We start from the raw sequence: 17,180 nt of genomic DNA on the forward strand, positions 1-17,180 counted from the left end.
ACTCAGAGTTCTCTCCACCTCTCCTACCTCGCTGGGTGTCTGTTGTGGGGAGAGGAAGGGAAAGGTGTTCATAAGCCACTTTGGGATTCCTTCGACTAGTGAAAGGTGAGGTATAAAAAAAACATGACTCATTCTGCACTCATTGGATAATGCAGTTTCAATGTACTTCAGAAGCAGATTTTCCTGTTTTGCAAAGGAAAATTCAGTTGCAAAAGCACCTTGAAAGAGGATTATCCAACAATTGGTAATGAGCCTGCCACCTCTTCCTCCTCCTCTTTCTCCTCCTCCTCCTTCTTTGTATCTTGGTCTCAGCTTGTAAGAACTGGCAGATTACTTACTGTTCATTCAGTGGGGACCTGGTTTCATAAACACTTACGAAAAAAGGTGAGGGGCGGGGGAAAGAAAACAGTAGGTAATTATCACCTGTGAGGAATTGAGCCAGCCACTGTTGTGTAGCCATTAGGATATGGCTACATTAGGAGCAGGGGGGGCCAAACTGTTGCTCCCCAGATGTCCATGGACTACAATTACCATGAGCCCCTGCCAGCACTTGTAAAGGCTCATGGGAACTGTAGTCCATGGGCATCTTGAGAGCCACAGTTTGGCTAGGGAGATGCAGGTTCTTCTCCCATGAATTTCACTGGAGAGACCAACCATAGCTTCAGCCCAACCTACCCCACAAGGTTGGTATGAGAATTATTATTATCATCATCATCATCATCTTCATCATCATCATCATCATTTTATTTGTATCCCGCCTCCCAAGGCTCAAGGCAGCTCACATAAAAACCCCATCCCCTAAAATCCATAGCAATGAACAATAAAATTAAACAGTAATTAATAACCAATCGGTCAACAATAAAAATCAACAAGTGATGGCATAATCCTAATCATCCAGTCTCCGCATCCTCAAACTGCAGGGAGGTGAAGGGAAGCTGACATTCCCTACCGCCAGTTTGTGAGGGGGGGGGCTGATCCTCCTCGCTGCCCAGCCTCAACCATAAGCCTGGCGGAAGAGCTCCATCTTGCAGGCCCTGCGGAATGCTGGTAATTCCTGCAGGGCCCTCAGCTCTTCCGGGAGCTCATTCCACCAAGTTGGGGCCAGGACCGAAAAGGCCCTGGCCCTGGTTGAGGCCAGGCGAGCTTCCTTGGGGCCGCGGATGACCAATAGATTAGCCCCCACAGAGCGTAAAGCCCTGTGGGGGATATAGGGCGAAAGGCGGTCCCTTAATTACGCTGGGCCCAGACCACGGATGGCCTTGAAAGTCAAAACCAAAACCTTGAACCTGATCCAGAATATAACTGGTAACCAGTGCAGCTGCCTCAGGACTAGCTGGATGTGGGTCCTCCAAGGACCCTTAGCAGCTGCATTTTGGACTAGTTGCAGTTTCCGGATCAAGCCCAGAGGCAGGCCAGTGTAGAGCGAGTTAGAGTGAATAAAACTGAGAATGCGGAAATGATGGAAGAGGAAGGCAGAATCATACCAAAACATGGTCAGACAGATCCATAGAATCATAGAATCATAGAGTTGGAAGGGGCCATACAGGCCATCTAGTCCAACCCCCTGCTTAATGCAGGATCAGCCCAAAGCATCCTAAAGCATCCAAGAAAAGTGTGTATCCAACCTTTGCTTGAAGACTGCCAGTGAGGGGGAGCTCACCACCTCCTTAGGCAGCCTATTCCACTGCTGAACTACTCTGACTGTGAAATTTTTTTTCCTGATATCTAGCCTATATCGTTGTACTTGAAGTTTAAACCCAAATCCAGTCGATGGACAGAGGAGACAAGTCATTCAGAGTAGAGTCTACATTTTGCTTTTTATCCCCACCCAGCCTGAATAAATCCCTTCCCTCTGCACTGTATTCAATTGATATTTTGATTTTGAGCATGATTCATCCACGATGACCCTGTGATATCCAGGATTGGATATAAATCGTTATATTTGAAGAACCAGCTCTTAAAGCCTGCAGTATAGTGTAGATCTTCTGCATTTTGCCAAATTAACTTCCTGCAAAACTGATTAGCAAAGCAGTCTTCCCTGATTGGCCAGGGCGTCAGTTCAAAGACTTCCTGGTTCCTGGTTGCAAGACTTCCCTCGCAAGTCTTATTTTTGCTTCCCCCTGTTCAAGGAGCTCTGAGCTTCCCCAATCAAGTGCAGACCACTCTGTTTCAATTCAGGGGTGGGTGAGTAGGAGGAAAACCTGGGTTCAAATCGATCTGAATTCAGCAGGATTGACAAAAGAAAAACCAAAGTAAGTGCAGAATCAGCCCAGATTCCAAAAAGGCTGGAAGATCCCTTCAGCAGCCTACATGCTTAACTGGAAAAGACTACTGAGTGTCTTCAACCTGGGAAATTTTCCATCCCAGGCAGCAGGAGGAGAGCTGATTTGAGCCTTGAGAGAAAAAGGAATAGGGTCCTCTTTGCCCACAAGAGGGCTGCTACCCTTTCTTCCTGAAGAACTATACTGAATGGGACACCTGAACAGCCAGAAAAAAAGAATATCCTGCTTTTCTATCCCTGAAGGAATCTCAAAGCGGCTTACAATCACAGCCCTTTCCTCTCCCCGCAGCAGACACTTTGTGAGGTAGGTGTGGCTGAGAGGGTTTACAGACTGTCCCAAGGCCACCCATACGGATGCCATCCTCCAGGTGGAACATGGGGATGCGTGGAATTACTGCTCAGCCCCCGGGACAGAGGCCTGGCTTTTTAGAAAGAAGGTCATGTGGAGACTTACATCCACCCTTCTGGAGCACCACTTCTGGAGCACCAAAAAATGAGTGTCCCTTCTGGAAGTGGAGACCTTAGCCACTGACCACGTTTATTTGCTTCTCCTCCTCCTGTACTTGTCCAAGAAAGAACAGAATAATATGCCCCCGAAGGGAATTACGCTCAGCCAATACGAACAGGCTGGTAATCCCTGGCCTCCAAGAGGTACGTTTGGCCTCTACCAGGGCCAGGGCCTTTTCTGTCCTGTTCCCTACCTGGTGGAATGAGCTCCTGGAAGAGCGGTGGGTCCTTCAGTAGTTAGCTCAGTTTTGAAGGGCCAATAAGACGGAGCTCTTCTGTCAGGCATCTGACAGTAATCTAGCAACATCTTCATTGGCCCCCTCCTGTGATAACTCCTCTCCCCCCCCACACACACACACACAAACACCGGAAATAAAAATATGGATTGGCAGTTATTAAAGATTGGTTGGCAATGGAATTTTAAAGAATGCTTATTTGGTTTTATTTATGATTGCATCAATTATTTTAATGTTTTAACCTTGTGTAATTTACCCTGTGTTGTTAACCACCCTGAGCTGGTTTTCAGGAGGGGCAGTATATGGATGGATGGATGGATGGGTGGGTGGGTGGGTGGGTGGGATGTGCAAGAGTGCTCCTGTTTCTGGGTTCTCGAATGTGCTATTCCATCGGCAAGGGGAGCCGCCTTCCTGACTGCCTCTTTCGACCCCCAGAGTGGGGGCACCTGCAAGAAGCTCTGCTGGCATCGCGCTCCAAGCTGCAGGATGGGGAGGCAGAGCTGGAACGGCAGCGGGCCGAGCAGCAGCGGCTGCGGGAAGAAGTCCGGGGCAAGCAGCAAGATCTCGTGCAGCTCCAGGAGGAATGCTTGGCTCTGCAGAAGGACAATTCGAGGTGAGCCCAAGAGAGCAGCCGGCAGGGATCTGTTTGAGATATGGACCTCCTTGCCTAACAGTTGCCAACCTCCAGATAGCACCTGGAGATCCCCCGCTATTATAATGGATCTCCAGATAATCATGGTCAATTCCCAAGAGAGAACATGCCTGCTGTGAAGGTTGGTCTGTAAGGTATTGTCCTCCGCTGAGGCTCCATCCCCACAATCTCCAGGCATTTTCCAAACCAGAGATGGGAACCCTACCTTGCCCTCAAATAAGCGGTGAAAACCTTGTGTGTGTGGGGTTGGGGGGGGGGTCCTCAAGGGTGGGTGCTGGTGGTTGGGAGTCTTGTCTATTTAGTAAATATTGAGGGTGAGACTGGGATTTTGAATTGTATCGATATCTGAATTGTAAAAATATGACGAAATCTTTGTGACAGTTGGTCAACTTGCACTAACCTCCCAGACAGCCTTTATTGAGCAAAATGAGGGAAATTTTGTATTATAACTGCCCGGTGACGACAGCTTTTCCTTGGCTATTTTCTTCTTATTTGAAAACAAACTATAGAGGCTTCTTTAGTAAGAATAAATAGGTTTACTTACACACTAGTAAAACGTTCAAACATAAAGCTTCGAATGCAACATTCTTCTGAGGTACAGCTGTTTTTCAGAGATACATATTTTTTTTCCTGTGCATATAAAGTCACAATTGATTCTGTTACGCTGTATCCGTTTTGACATTCACAACACAGAAGCCGAGATTATTGATCAAGACCGCCGCTTGGGGGAAGGACAGGGTTGAAACCTTCCCACTCCATTTTCTTGACCTGCGACAACCCTGTAGGGTTGCTATTTCCACGCTGGACAAAATGCAAGTCCTGGAACAGGCATGGAATTGAGGCTGCCTTGTGAATGGTCTGTTTGCTTGTGATGAGGATGATGATGGGTGATAGGTGAAGGGAGACATGGCCACTCAATCAGCTTGGCCAAGAACCATCTATCCTGCCTCGTTGAAGAAGGTGGTTTATAGCAGGGGTAGTCAACCTGTGGTCCTCCAGATCAGGGGTAGTCACAACCTGTGGTCTTCCAGATGTTCATGGACTACAATTCCCATGAGCCCTGCCAGTGTTTTCTGGCAGGGGCTCATGGGAATTGTAGTCCATGAACATCTGGAGGACCACAACTTGACTGCCCCTGCTCCAGATGTTTGTGGACTACAATTCCCATGAGCCCCTGCCAGCGTTTGCTGACAAGGGCTCATGGGAATTGTAGTCCATGAACATCTGGAGGACCACAGTTTGACTACCCCTGGTCTATAGGATCTCTCATCCTCGGGGTGAAACTGCATTGAGTTAAGAATTGCTGACATTCCCAGAGGTTTTAGACACCACAGATCCGTGAGCTCACGCCTTGAATAAATCTTTGTTGGTCTTGAAGGTGCTACTGGACTCTGATTTTATTGTGCTACTTCAGAGCGGCTCCCCATTTGAATCTAGAACTAAGGTTGATCTCCCCAGATAACCAGTCACATATACCATGCAGCCCAGAGACTTGTTCCGCCTCTTCTAAACAGTCTGGATTGTTAGCATGTAGGAAGATATCTCACCTCTTGACTGATGCTCAGTTACGGCATGCTTTCCTTCACTATTTGTATGTGAGCTCCAAGAGATTCCCCCCGCATAAATCCAACTTCCACAATGAAGACATGACCTTTGATTGTTGGAGCTGGAAACCCATTTAAATACTTATATCAACAAGGGCTGTTGTTTGTATAAGAAGATTGCCTGCCATATTAACTACATTTTTTTTTAATGTGCATTTTGGACAAAAAGATAGCTTAACTTTTCTAGGTGAAGCAGGGCCGAATGTGAGTCTGCACTCAAATGTCCCAGCTCTGCTTTCACACTGCTGGAGCAGGACATGCCCCATTAACATGCTCATGGGGGCCTGGCAATTTGGTGAGTGACCATTTTTGTGTCTTGCAGGCTTCAACACAGAGCTGTGTTGCTGCATCAGCAGTGCGAAGAGAACCAGCTACTCTTCAGTGCCTTGCAGGCGGAATTATGCGTCCCTGAAGTGCCTGGTGGACCCCTGCAGAGGGCAGATTCAGGTATGGGTCTGAGAGGTGTGGAGAAGTGCATTTCTTAGGTAGAGACCTGACCTGTGTAAGCCCTTCACCTGGAGGTTTGAAACATTTTTCTCTCAGGGAACAGGCAGGAAGGAGGAATCCATTTCAATGGCTTTCCAGCCTCACCTCAGTTAGCTCTTAAGATTAATTGGGGTTTTTTTAACAGGGTTTTTATGACTTGTAACCCGCCACGAGCCAGCTTGGGAGTGGCAGGAAATAAATCTAAAATAATTATAATTATTAAAATTATAATTATTAAAATTATTATTAGCATTATAATTATAATTAGCATTTCTTTTAGCCTATTAGCATTTCATAGAAATAATTATAATTATTAAACAGGGGGTTGGACTGGATAGCCCGTATGGCCCCTGATTCTATGAAATGCTAATAGGTAAAGCATTTCCTATTATGAAATGCTAATAGATAAAGACAATGGATGGTCCCATCTTTTGCTTCTTAGCGTGCCAAAGCGATGGCCGATCCAAGTTCTTCGGCCCGAGTGTCAGAGGTGATCTCCTGCAGGAGGCCAGGGCTTTGCGGAGTCAACTGGTGCAGGCTGTCCAGGTGAACTGCATTCTGCGTCAGCAGCTGGAGAAGCAATATAGTCCAGGGGCCAGTACCGCTCTCCAAGGCCTTGGTATGTCCTCTTCTATCTACAGATGGCAGCAATCACAAGGTAGGCGATGCTGCAAAAGTCTTCCTGCAGGTCAGGTCATACCTTACCCTTTGTACCTGGCACGGTGTCTATTGCCCATTCAGCACCCATTGGATAATGCCTTTTCAATGCACTTTAAGAGAGCCAGCTTGGTGTAGTGGTTAAGAGCAGTGGCCTCTAATCTGGTGAGCTGGATTTAATTTTCCACTCCTTCACATACAGCCAGCTGGGCTAGTCACAGTCCTGTTAGAGCTGTTCTCACAGAGCAGTTCTTCCAGAGCTTTCTCCACCCCACCTACTTTACAGAGCGTCTGTTATGGAGAGAGGAAGGGAAGGCGATTGTAAGCCACTTTCTATTGGGTAGTGAAAAGCAGGGTATAAAAACAACTCGTCTTGTTCTAGAGGTCAAGCTGCAAAATCACATCGGAAGTGCATAATCCAACGTGTTCATAATATTTGGCCTTTTACCCACTCTCCAATGTTTTGCCTTTTCAGATTCAACTCTTTCACCACCGGTCCGGGATGTCGGAATGAGCTCCTCTCCTTCTCTCTTCCCACTCATGCCCGTCTCTCTTCCGGTCCTCCAAGCCAACCATGAGGCACAAGGTAAACAAAACAGCCCAAACAAAGTCTCCCATTCTCTCTCTCTCTCTCTCTCTCACTCTCTCTCTCTCTCACACACACACACACACACACACACACACACCATCTTACAGCAATGGCTACCCAGCTTCAGCCTGTACAATTGCCAGATGGAAGAGACTACCTCTGACTCGCCAACCTCCAGTTAGGACAACTCAAAAACTTTACTGAGAGTACAAATTCAGGCATGGAAATCAAAAGTACAGTATATCATTGGGAACATAATCATCACAAGAATCAATTATACAAAATGAAATCCCATGAAAAGTGAATAATATTGGAACGTACAGAACAGACATTCTCACTTAAACAGTCGATGATGGTCCCATAGAAGGATCAATACTATAGACAATATTTTTTCATATATATAGCTATTTCTTTAGAAAGATACAGAGAAAGAAAAGGAAGTACTGCGTATCATTACATACTACAAAACTACCAGACAGCTTGGTGTAGTGGTTAAGAGCAGGGACTTCTAATCTGGGCTGATTCTGCACTTTATTTGTTTTTTTCCATTGTGGATCCTGCTGAATTCAGATCCATTTGAACTCGGGTCTTCCTCTATCCCCCTCCCCTCCAGCTGAAACAGAAAGCGTTCTGCACTATATTGGGAAAGCTCAGAGCGGGGAGGGGAGCCAAGCGCAGCTGGAGTCCCTTTCTTTATTTTCTTGAAAGAGGGAGGGGGGAGAGGATTGGAGACAGCAGAGGAGGGAGAAATAAATCCAAGAGGCTAATCTCTGCTTAGAGAAGTTAGGGCTTCTGGAGCGCAGTCACTTTAAGACAGGGAGGCAAGCCTTGCAACCGGGAACTAGGAAGTCTTTGAACTGACGCCCTGGCCAAGTACTGTTTTGTTGTTGTTGTTGCCTTAACTGGAGGCTGGTGAGCCACAGGCAGTCTCCTCCACTTGGCAATTGCTGCTCTTTCTCCTGAGATTTCCCTCCAGATTGTGCTCAGCGTCCCATTAAGGGGCCTGGCGATTTCCCAGAATTACAGCTGAGATCTAGACTACAGAGAGCTTTTCCCCTGGAGAAAATGGCAGCTTTGTAGAGTGTATTTCATGGCAGAATCCCCCCTCCCCTAGCTGCAACCCCCCACCCAAATATCCTGGAATTTCTAAACCCAAAGCAGGCAACCCTACGGCAATCCTAAGAGTTTCTCACAGGCCTACTGCTTGGGGCACCAAAATGCAATAAAACAACTAGCTGGTAGAGTTCCACACTTGTTGGATAATGCACATTCAGTGTACTTTAGAAGCAGATTTCCCTGTTTCACACAGGAAGATCCAGCTGCAAAAGCACCCTGAAAGTGCATTATCCAATGTGTGCAGAATGTGTTGATGCTACGGGAAGCTGAGTTTCTACCTTCTTGGGCACGTGCAGTGACGCTGTGTCTCTGAAAGCATTTGCACGCTAAGCAGTTCAGTCGTGAAAGTTTCTGGATCAAAGCTCTGCACATGTGCTTAAGCCGATTAGCGTGGGACATGGTTGCCAACCTCCGGGTATTGATGGAGAAGGCAACTTGTCAGTGCTTGTAGAAAGCAGAAAGTCAAAGAAGACTTTTGCACTAATGAAACCAATCTTTATTCCATGCAGTATACGGAATCAATGCCAAAATGTGGACCGGTTAATTACATGTTTCCAGTGAGGAAATTGTATTGAAAAGGTGTAATTAACCTGTCCATATTTTGGCATGGATTCTACACGAAGAAGAAATATGTTTCATTACTACACAGTAGCCTGGTTGTCAGTCTTCTTCGGCCTCCAGGTGTTGGCTGGAGAACTCCTGGGATTACAAGTGATCTCCTGGCAACAGAGAGTAGTTCACCTGGAGAAAATGGCTGCATGACATTCTGTCCCATTTAAGTTCCTCCCCTTTCTCCTCAGGGCGTGCCCCTCAAATCTCCAGGTATTTCTCAACCCAGAGCTGGTAACTCTTATGTGAGCCCACGGGCGGAAACCTAGAAGATTCTTTATTTTGCTCTCCTGCTTTTCTTCTTCAAACCTAAAAGCAACATACAGATGTTGTGTCAATCCTTTGGTTTCATAACATTGTCCTAAATTTATTTGTCCCCCGTTGTTATTTATCTTGGCAGGAAGGGGAAGGTATGTTTCCCACGTTACAAAAAAAGAAGAGATGGGTTTTTATATCCTGCTTTTCACTGCCCAAAGGAATCCAAAAGGGGCTTTCAAACACTGAGAGAGCTCTGAGGGAACTGTGAGCCCAAGGTCACGCAGTCGGCCCCTTGTGGAAGTGTGGGGGATCCAACCCAGTTCTCCAGATTAGAGTCTGCCCCTCTTAACCACTGCACCATGCTGGCTCTAAAAAAGGCCTTCAAAACTGAGGTGGTTGTAATTCCCATCAGGAAAGCTGCATGAAGGAAAAGGTTAACTCATTGCCTGGGGTCCCCAGTCAGCATGGCACCTACAGCTGTTTTGAGAAAGTGGGCGGGGCTAGGTGGGGTTATAGCCAAGCAAAGCTTCTAATTGGTCATTGGGGATTTGATGGGCTGTGCCTCAGGAAGGGTGGAGATCCTGATCGGTGTGGGAGGGAGACACGAAGGGATGTGTTTTCCCCAGATAGCATCAATATATTTCATTCAAAGTTCAGAGATATCTATCTAATCTATCTGATCAGACACCCTCTGTGTGAACGGGAGTGCAGGATTGTGTGATATGATAAAAACAGACAACCCTTCACTCTACACTCTGTATCTCTTCAAACATCAGCAGTGAATGAGACACCACACCAAGCACTTGGAGTCCTTTCTGCTAAGACGTCAACCCTGTTATTTGAGAGAACATCAGTGCAGTTGCTGCATTTAAGGAAATACCTGAAGACTTTGGGGGTGGAGCCAGGAGTGGGTGGGATTTGGGGTGGGGACAGGCCTCAGTGTATTTTAATGCAATGGAGTCCACCCTCCAAAGCTGCCATTTTCTCCAGGGGAACAGATCTCTTTAGTCTGGAGATGGGCTATAATTGCAGGGGGCTTTGGGGGTGGAGTTGGGAGTCAGCAGGAGGGACCACAGTAGAGTGTACCGCTGTAGAGTCCCACCCTCCAAAGCAGCCATTTTCTGCTGGGGGACTGATCTCTTTAGTCTGGAGATGAGTTATAATTCCAGGGGATCCCCAGGTCTATGGTTATAAATAAGTTTTAACCACAAACTTTGGGAGAAAAGATCAGGAAGGATGGCTAGAATGACACAGAGAAACTAAAAGGGCTGGGACAAACTCTGAGATATGCAAAATAAGGCCAAGGCCAATGGTGCAAAACAAAGTAAAAATTGATGTTATTACTCAGTTACAATTCTCAAAACTCCCTACGTGCTTCATCAACTGGCTTCTTCAGGGAGCTCTGTTAGCCTTGTCACATTTTGTCAACAATCAGCAGCTAGCAGACTTTGTTGACAGATACAGACGCTTGTTGGGCAGAACCAAGTTGGATTCAGCCTTCTCTCAGGACTTCCTTTGATACAATCAGGCCCAGTGTTGGTGTTTTGCTTTTCAGCAGCCTACCCCAGGAACAACGTGGTGCTGAACAACGATTCTCAAAAGCTGGAGACCCATGCCATAAGCCACATTGAGGACTACAGCACCCTCAAGCAACAGATCCTGGAGGGCAAGATGCTGGCGGGCAAGATGGCATCACTCCTGAAGTCTGGCCAAGAACCTCAGGACAGCAGGGTAATGGGAGAAACACGTTCATTAATTAATGACATATTTCAATTGCCCTTGTCCCTGACCCAGAAATTGCAATTGGTACAAAATGCGAGGGTCCACTCAGGAACATCTTGGAGGGCTCATATACAGCTGGTTCAAGGTTTTGGTTTTGACCTTCAAGGCCCTTCATGGTCTGGGACCCACATATCTGAGGGACTGCCTGTCAACCTATGCCCCCCACACAGGGCCTTGTGCTCTGCATATACAAACTTGTTGGTCATTCCCGGCCCCGGGGAAGCTCACCTGCCCTTGACCAGAGCCAGGTGACCAGAGCATTTATGGTCCTGGCCTCTACCTGGTGGAATGAGCTCCCAGAATGAGCTGGGGGACCTGCAGGAAGGGGAAGGCAGAAACAGAAAATAAACACAACCTGTGGATGTCACCTAGAAGCAATGCGGATAAGTCAGTGATGTTTGGGGGCAAAACTCTATGGTAAGAAGCTAATTCTACTATAGAGTTTTTTGTCCCAAAGCCAGAGAGTTGCTCCCCCCTCCCCCATCACCAGCATAATTTCCAAGTGCGTTAATTTTTGGCACTCCAACCGCCACCAGCATCTACAAGGGGCCTGGCAACCTTATCTGCACAAGTCCCAAGAACAGCCATTGGGGGGCAAAGCCTGCAGTAATCAACCCAACCAGCCACAGAAAGAAGCTCAGCGACTTATTTCCTTGCTACTGTGGCTGATTTAGAAGAGTGCCCAGGATTAGTGGGGCAGCTTGATAAACTGCAAGCATTTGCAGGGATGCCAAGAAACTTCCCCTTGACAAAATGTTCCTGTTCTGCTTCTCCAGGTCTTCCGTCCAGGGGGCATCAGGCAGCTTCTTGCCAACACTAATTCTTTGCACCAAATCTTGGAGAAAGCGGCCTCCCTCCTGTCGTTGTTTTGGATAGCGGTCCTTCCTGCGCCTCACATCTCTGCCCAAACACAGCAGGCAGTAAGGAGAAGCTTCCAACTTTCCATCACTGGGTGTGAGATGCCGACAATGGAGCCCCAGTAGAGCACATTTCTTACCTATTCCTGGGAATTAAATGAGTCTGTTCCAATGTTCTGGGGTCCTTCCCCAGATAGCTGGTAACTCAAAACCAGTCTTCCTACTTGGACAAATGGTGTGCTTGAAGGTCATGCTGTGTTGCAGAAGATTCTCCCCGGCCTATTCCATACACGTTGCATAAGGCACTTTCAATGCACTCTAGAAGTGCACTGCACCAGCTGCAGAAAGACATTGAAAGCGCATTACCCAATCTGTGTGTGGAAGTGTGCTTTGTCTGACTTGTGGAATGGCGGTGATTAGTGTGAGAATGTGAATTTACAACACAATAAACCTGGTTTCTCCCAGTTAAGGGATCAAGGGCTTTTTATTAAAACTAAAAGCCACCAACGCCGTAATTTAGGAGTTCCTGGTCTACAATGGCACTGCTGAACCCTTCTAAATGCAATTGCTTCAAATCAACTTAGAAGAGTGTTTTGATTGGCACAACCATTCTCTTAAGCCTGGCTCACAGGTGGAAAAGCATGAGCAGACAGAAGTCCAAGGTGCTAAAGTGGCCTGCTGCATTTTTAATGGGTGTGTATTTATGGGAGAGGGGGGTTGCACTTCTCACCATTCTCCCCTTTAAAATAAAGCCAACGCCCTGCAGTCCAGAACACTAGGGTGAAAGCTGCAAGCCTACCCCCCTTAACATACTATGCTACTTGTAGGGGTGCTCCCCTCCACTACCCTACAGCAGGGGTAGTCAACCTGTGGTCCTCCAGATGTCCATGGACTACAATTCCCATGAGCCCCTGCCAGCATACGCTGGCAGGGGCTCATGGGAATTGTAGTCCATGGACATCTGGAGGACCACAGGTTGACTACCCCTGCCCTACAGGACTTTCCTCACCTGCCCCGAGGAGCGATACAGTTCATTCCATCGTTCTTTCACAGGCATAGAGCAGGTGATGGAGCCTAGGCCCAAGCGCAGGGCCAGCGTCCTTTCGTCTTCAGGGCTATTGCAGTCATTCTAGAAAACCCTTAATTGTGTTGGCCTTTCAGGAGCAGTCCATGAAAGAAGAGATCCAGGTACTTCGCGCTAAGCTGGCCGAGCAAGAAAGACTGCGGCAGCAGGCCAGCCGCTATAAGGACAGCATGGAAAACTTCCTCCTTGCCCACCGTAAGTGTCCTGCCCTGGGTCAATCTAAGCAGTGACTTAATGACAAATGATGCATCTTCTCAAGGGAAGGGTCCGAGGTGGCCAATAACCATGGCCAGGCTCGTCCTGCATCCCTCCAACTTCTCCCCCCCACCACCACCTTTTCCCTCATCCAAAATCTTGGAAGGATTTAGGAGTTTGATTGGAAAGGTGAACGTAGAGGAGGGAATAGAATGGTATTTGAAGAGCTGGGGTGTTGTACCCCAGTTTTTACTACCCAAAGCAGTCTCAAAGTGGCTTACAATTGCCTACCTTCCCCCACAGCAAACACCCTGTGAGGGAGATGGGGCTGGGAGCACTGAGAGAACTGTGAATGGCCCAAGGTCACCCAGCTGACTACATGTGGTGGAGTGGGGAATCAAACCTGGTTCTCAAGATTAGAGGTCACCAGTCTTCACCACTACACCATGCTGGTTCTCAATTAATTATTATATTATTATATGATGATGATATGTGATTATATTATACTAGGTTTAAGGCCTACTGTAGCCCAAATACAGCGGGTGCTAACGGGCAGGCAGCTGGGTGCAAGAGGGCCCCCCTGGCTGGGCAAGAGGGCCCCCTCTCTCTGCCCCTTCCCCTCCCCCCCACTCTCCAGCTTCATCCCGGGAAGCCTTTCCCCACCCCCACCCCATGGCCCCAGCTTCATCCTGGGAAAAGGAGCAGGACCACCACTTTGGAGACGCGGCGGGCCTGCTCCTTTCCCCCCCTCTTCCTCCCCCCTGGCTTCGTCCTGGGGAAAGTCCCTGAGACAAAGCCTTTCCTCCCCCCCTCTACCGCTGGGGCCCCGAAGGCCGCCGTGGCAAAGCCCTTCCCCCCCTCTAGAGCCAGTTTGGTGTAGTGGTTAGGAGTGCAGACTTCTAATCTGGCATGCCAGGTTCAATTCTGCACTCCCCCACATGCAACCAGCTGGGTGACCTTGGGCTTGCCACGGCACTGATAAAACTGTTCTGACCGGGCAGTGATATCAGGGCTCTCTCAGCCTCACCCACCCCACAGGGTGTCTGTTGTGGGGAGAGGAATGGGAAGGCGACCGTAAGCCGCTTTGAGCATCCTTCGGGTAGAGAAAAGCGGCATATAAGAACCAACTCCTCTTCTTCTTCTTCTTCTTCCCTCCCTCCCTCAAGGTCCCGGCTTCGGCACGGCAAAAGGAGCTGGGTTGCCGCGTCTCTGACATGGCGGGCCTGCTCCTTTCGCCACACAGAAGCCTTTCCCCCACTCTCCCCCCCCCCCGATGTCCCTGCTTCGGCAGCAGGAAAGCAGCAGGGCCGCTGCGTTGAAGACACGGCGGCCCTGCTCCTTTCCCAGCGGCGAAGGCTCTTCCCCCAGCCCCATCACCTCCTGGACTGACACTCAGAGGGGCCAATCAGGAGCCACTTTGCAGATCCTGATTGGCCCCTTCGAGTTTTTATCCCAGACTCGTCCCGCCCCTTTCTCCTCCCACATTGCCCTTACCACTTTATTACTACCGCTCCTGTGGAGCAGTTTACAGATGAAGGGTTGAATTATGATGATTATCATTATAATTATATGACTATCATGATAATCCAAACTTTTATCAGTGTTTTATCTAGCTAAACCACTCCAGCGGCATTTACAAAATAAAGAAACAGGGTTGGACCAAGCTAAGTGTGTTGGGTTCCCTCTCTTCCCTGGCCACCAGGGATGGGGGGGGGGCAGTTAGGAAACTACAGGTGTTTTGAAGATGGAGCCGGGGTGGGTGGCAGGGGACAGGGACCTTAATGGGATACAATGCTATAGAGTCCACATGCCAAAACATTAATTTTCTCCAGGGGGAATGATCTCTGTCGTCTGGAGCAAAGAAACTTCAAGAGCCAGCTTGGTGTAGTGGTTAAGAGCGGTGACTTCTAATCTGGCACAGAGGATTCCCCACTCCTCCACATGCAGCCAGCTGGGTGACCTTGGGCTAGTCACAGTCCTGATAGTGCTGAGCTGACCGAGCAGTCCTGTCAGAGCTCTCTCAGCCCCACCTACCTCACCGGGTGTTTGTTGTGGGGAGAAGAAGGGAAGGCGACTGTGAGCCGCTCTCCTTCAGGTCGTGAAAAGTGGGGTATATAAAAACCAACTCTTCTTCTCCAGATCCCATTAGGAGAGCGGAATCCCAGTCTTACCCAGTTCCCCTCCTTACTCCTGCCCCTGTCCCATAGGGCTTTTGTGCATGCAGATCCCATGATTCCCAGCATAGTCTAAATGGGGGGGAGGGGCTTTGTCAGGCTTTTTCACCCGGGCAAATCCTGTTTGGATCCAACCCATTGTACGGCAACGAGGCTGGCCATTCTGATCCTCAGGTTGCAGTTTTCCGGATTTCCCAGGGAGGTAGAAATGACCCCAGTTTTAAGCTTGTATTGCAGATGCCTTCCAGAAAGGAAAAACGTGCCCACAAGGGCAACTGGGGGAGGACTAAGACGGGGGGGGGGGGGATGGAATGAAGCTATCAAAGCCCAAGGCTCATGGCATTTGTTGCTTTTCAGTGACCAGGACACATGCCGTACTGAAGAAAGCCAGGACTAACTTGGAGGTATGTCAACCCCACTAGAGTAGAGCCACTGGTTTGTCCGGAAAGCATACAACATCACTGAGACAAGATACTGTGGCATGACTGGCAAAAAACAACAAAAATATTTATTTTTAAAGTGCATGTAGAAGCTGTCTTCTTTTATTCCAATATGGAAGAAGGTTCTGGTATTGAATACGTTGTTCCACCTTCGCTTTTACACAGCATATTACATCAGCACAAATTCTAGCTTCCACGCGGCACAGCAACCTGCATTGTACGGATCCAGTCTGTTATAACGCTTTGTCCGGAAAAGAGACAGAATCACAAAATCACAGAATCATAGAGTTGGAAGGGGCCATACAGGCCATCTAGTCCAACCCCCTGCTCAATGCAGGATCAGCCCAAAGCATCCAAGAAAAGTGTGTATCCAACCTTTGCTTGAAGACTGCCAGTGAGGGGGAGCTCACCACCTCCTTACGCAGCCTATTCCACTGCTGAACTACTCTGACTGTGAAATTTTTTATCCTGGTATCTAGCCTATATATTTCCTTACGATACCCCTTGGGGCGATGAGGATGAGTCAGGGCTTTCTGGAGTTGTGTGCCATTCCTGACAAGTGTGCTGCATTCTATTCCCTGCAGGGCACATCGGAGCCGGCGACATTCTCTCCGTTATGTGATCATGTCATCGGGTGAGCAAGGAAGGAAAAGGAGCCGTTCTGGTGCCCGGAGACAGAAGGAGGAAGAAGGCCAGCGACCAACTTCCCCTCCTTGCGCAGGGACCCGAAATGGCCCGCTGTGGCTTCTCCATCACCCAGCAAGCTCTAGTTCTATCAATCCGGGAACGAAACCATCTTCTTGCCTAATGATGCCTGCTGCCTTAGCAAGAGCCAGCTCTGGTACAGAAACTTGTGCTCCACCCCATCCCGGAAAACCCAAACACAGCCAAGGGATTCACCACCAAGTCGCCTTTCCCCACCACTTCCACACGAGCAGTGGAGTGACTGAGCTGCTAAACCAAGGCTGGTGTGCCCCCCACACCTTCGTCCCCATCAGTGCAATATTAGAAGTAGACAATCAAGTATAGCTTATTAACATTAGGACTAAAACTTTCCCAGCCCTAGAGAAAAGGGGCTTTAACATGGATTCTTTTGGAAGTGTGATTCTGGTAGGGGGAAGAGAGACAGTGAGGTTTTTCTTCGTTTTCTTGTTCCCCAGTGCCGTTGGACTTTTCAGCTACTCGTTTTTGACTTCTGGAGTTTATTTATTGTGATAGTTATACGCACCAAAAAAAAAAAACACACAATCCTTTCTTTTTCCAAAGAAACTGTTTGCTTATGAACTAGGCAGCCTATGCTTCTGCTGCCAGGTGATTTCTGAAAGGCGCCCTTGCCCTCTGAAAGTTTTATCGTGTGTGATTGCCAAGGGAGGGAGATGGTGGCCACATCAGCTTGTACAGAATTCAATGATCCAGAAGTCGGAGGACAGGCTTCTGAAGGTTTCACTTCTGCTAGAAAACAAAGCCCACCTATCATGTTGCTAAGGTGCTTTGAAACATAGCAGGAAGAAGGGAAATATTTGCAGAGGGCTGAAGGGGCTGGAACAAATGAAGCAATCCCCCCCCTTTCACATGAACTGAATTTCCAATAAATATATTTTTTAATAAAATAAAAGTCAGCTGCAATTTGCAAATGCTGGAATTGGACTGAAA

At 48.2% G+C, this 17,180-nt stretch overlaps 1 protein-coding gene across 14 annotated transcripts in view; it reads left to right on the forward strand.

Moving 5' to 3' along the window:
• Positions 1-17,180, forward strand: part of PDE4DIP (phosphodiesterase 4D interacting protein) — a 129,299-nt gene extending 112,119 nt beyond the window's left edge. For 8 of the 14 annotated variants that reach the window (XM_077332312.1, XM_077332313.1, XM_077332314.1 and 5 more), the window contains 9 exons: positions 3,460-3,637; positions 5,603-5,727; positions 6,209-6,424; positions 6,899-7,009; positions 10,551-10,726; positions 11,554-11,697; positions 12,796-12,913; positions 15,445-15,491; positions 16,112-17,180. In XM_077332312.1, the coding sequence (XP_077188427.1) occupies positions 3,460-3,637; positions 5,603-5,727; positions 6,209-6,424; positions 6,899-7,009; positions 10,551-10,726; positions 11,554-11,697; positions 12,796-12,913; positions 15,445-15,491; positions 16,112-16,165 (1,169 nt within the window). In that variant the 3' untranslated portion in view covers positions 16,166-17,180. The remainder of the gene's footprint in view (positions 1-3,459; positions 3,638-5,602; positions 5,728-6,208; positions 6,425-6,898; positions 7,010-10,550; positions 10,727-11,553; positions 11,698-12,795; positions 12,914-15,444; positions 15,492-16,111) is intronic. The other 6 variants (XM_077332306.1, XM_077332304.1, XM_077332305.1 and 3 more) reach the window with 6 other exon arrangements.

This window comes from Paroedura picta, chromosome 4, assembly GCF_049243985.1.
Source record: "Paroedura picta isolate Pp20150507F chromosome 4, Ppicta_v3.0, whole genome shotgun sequence".
Classification (NCBI taxonomy): domain Eukaryota; kingdom Metazoa; phylum Chordata; class Lepidosauria; order Squamata; family Gekkonidae; genus Paroedura; species Paroedura picta.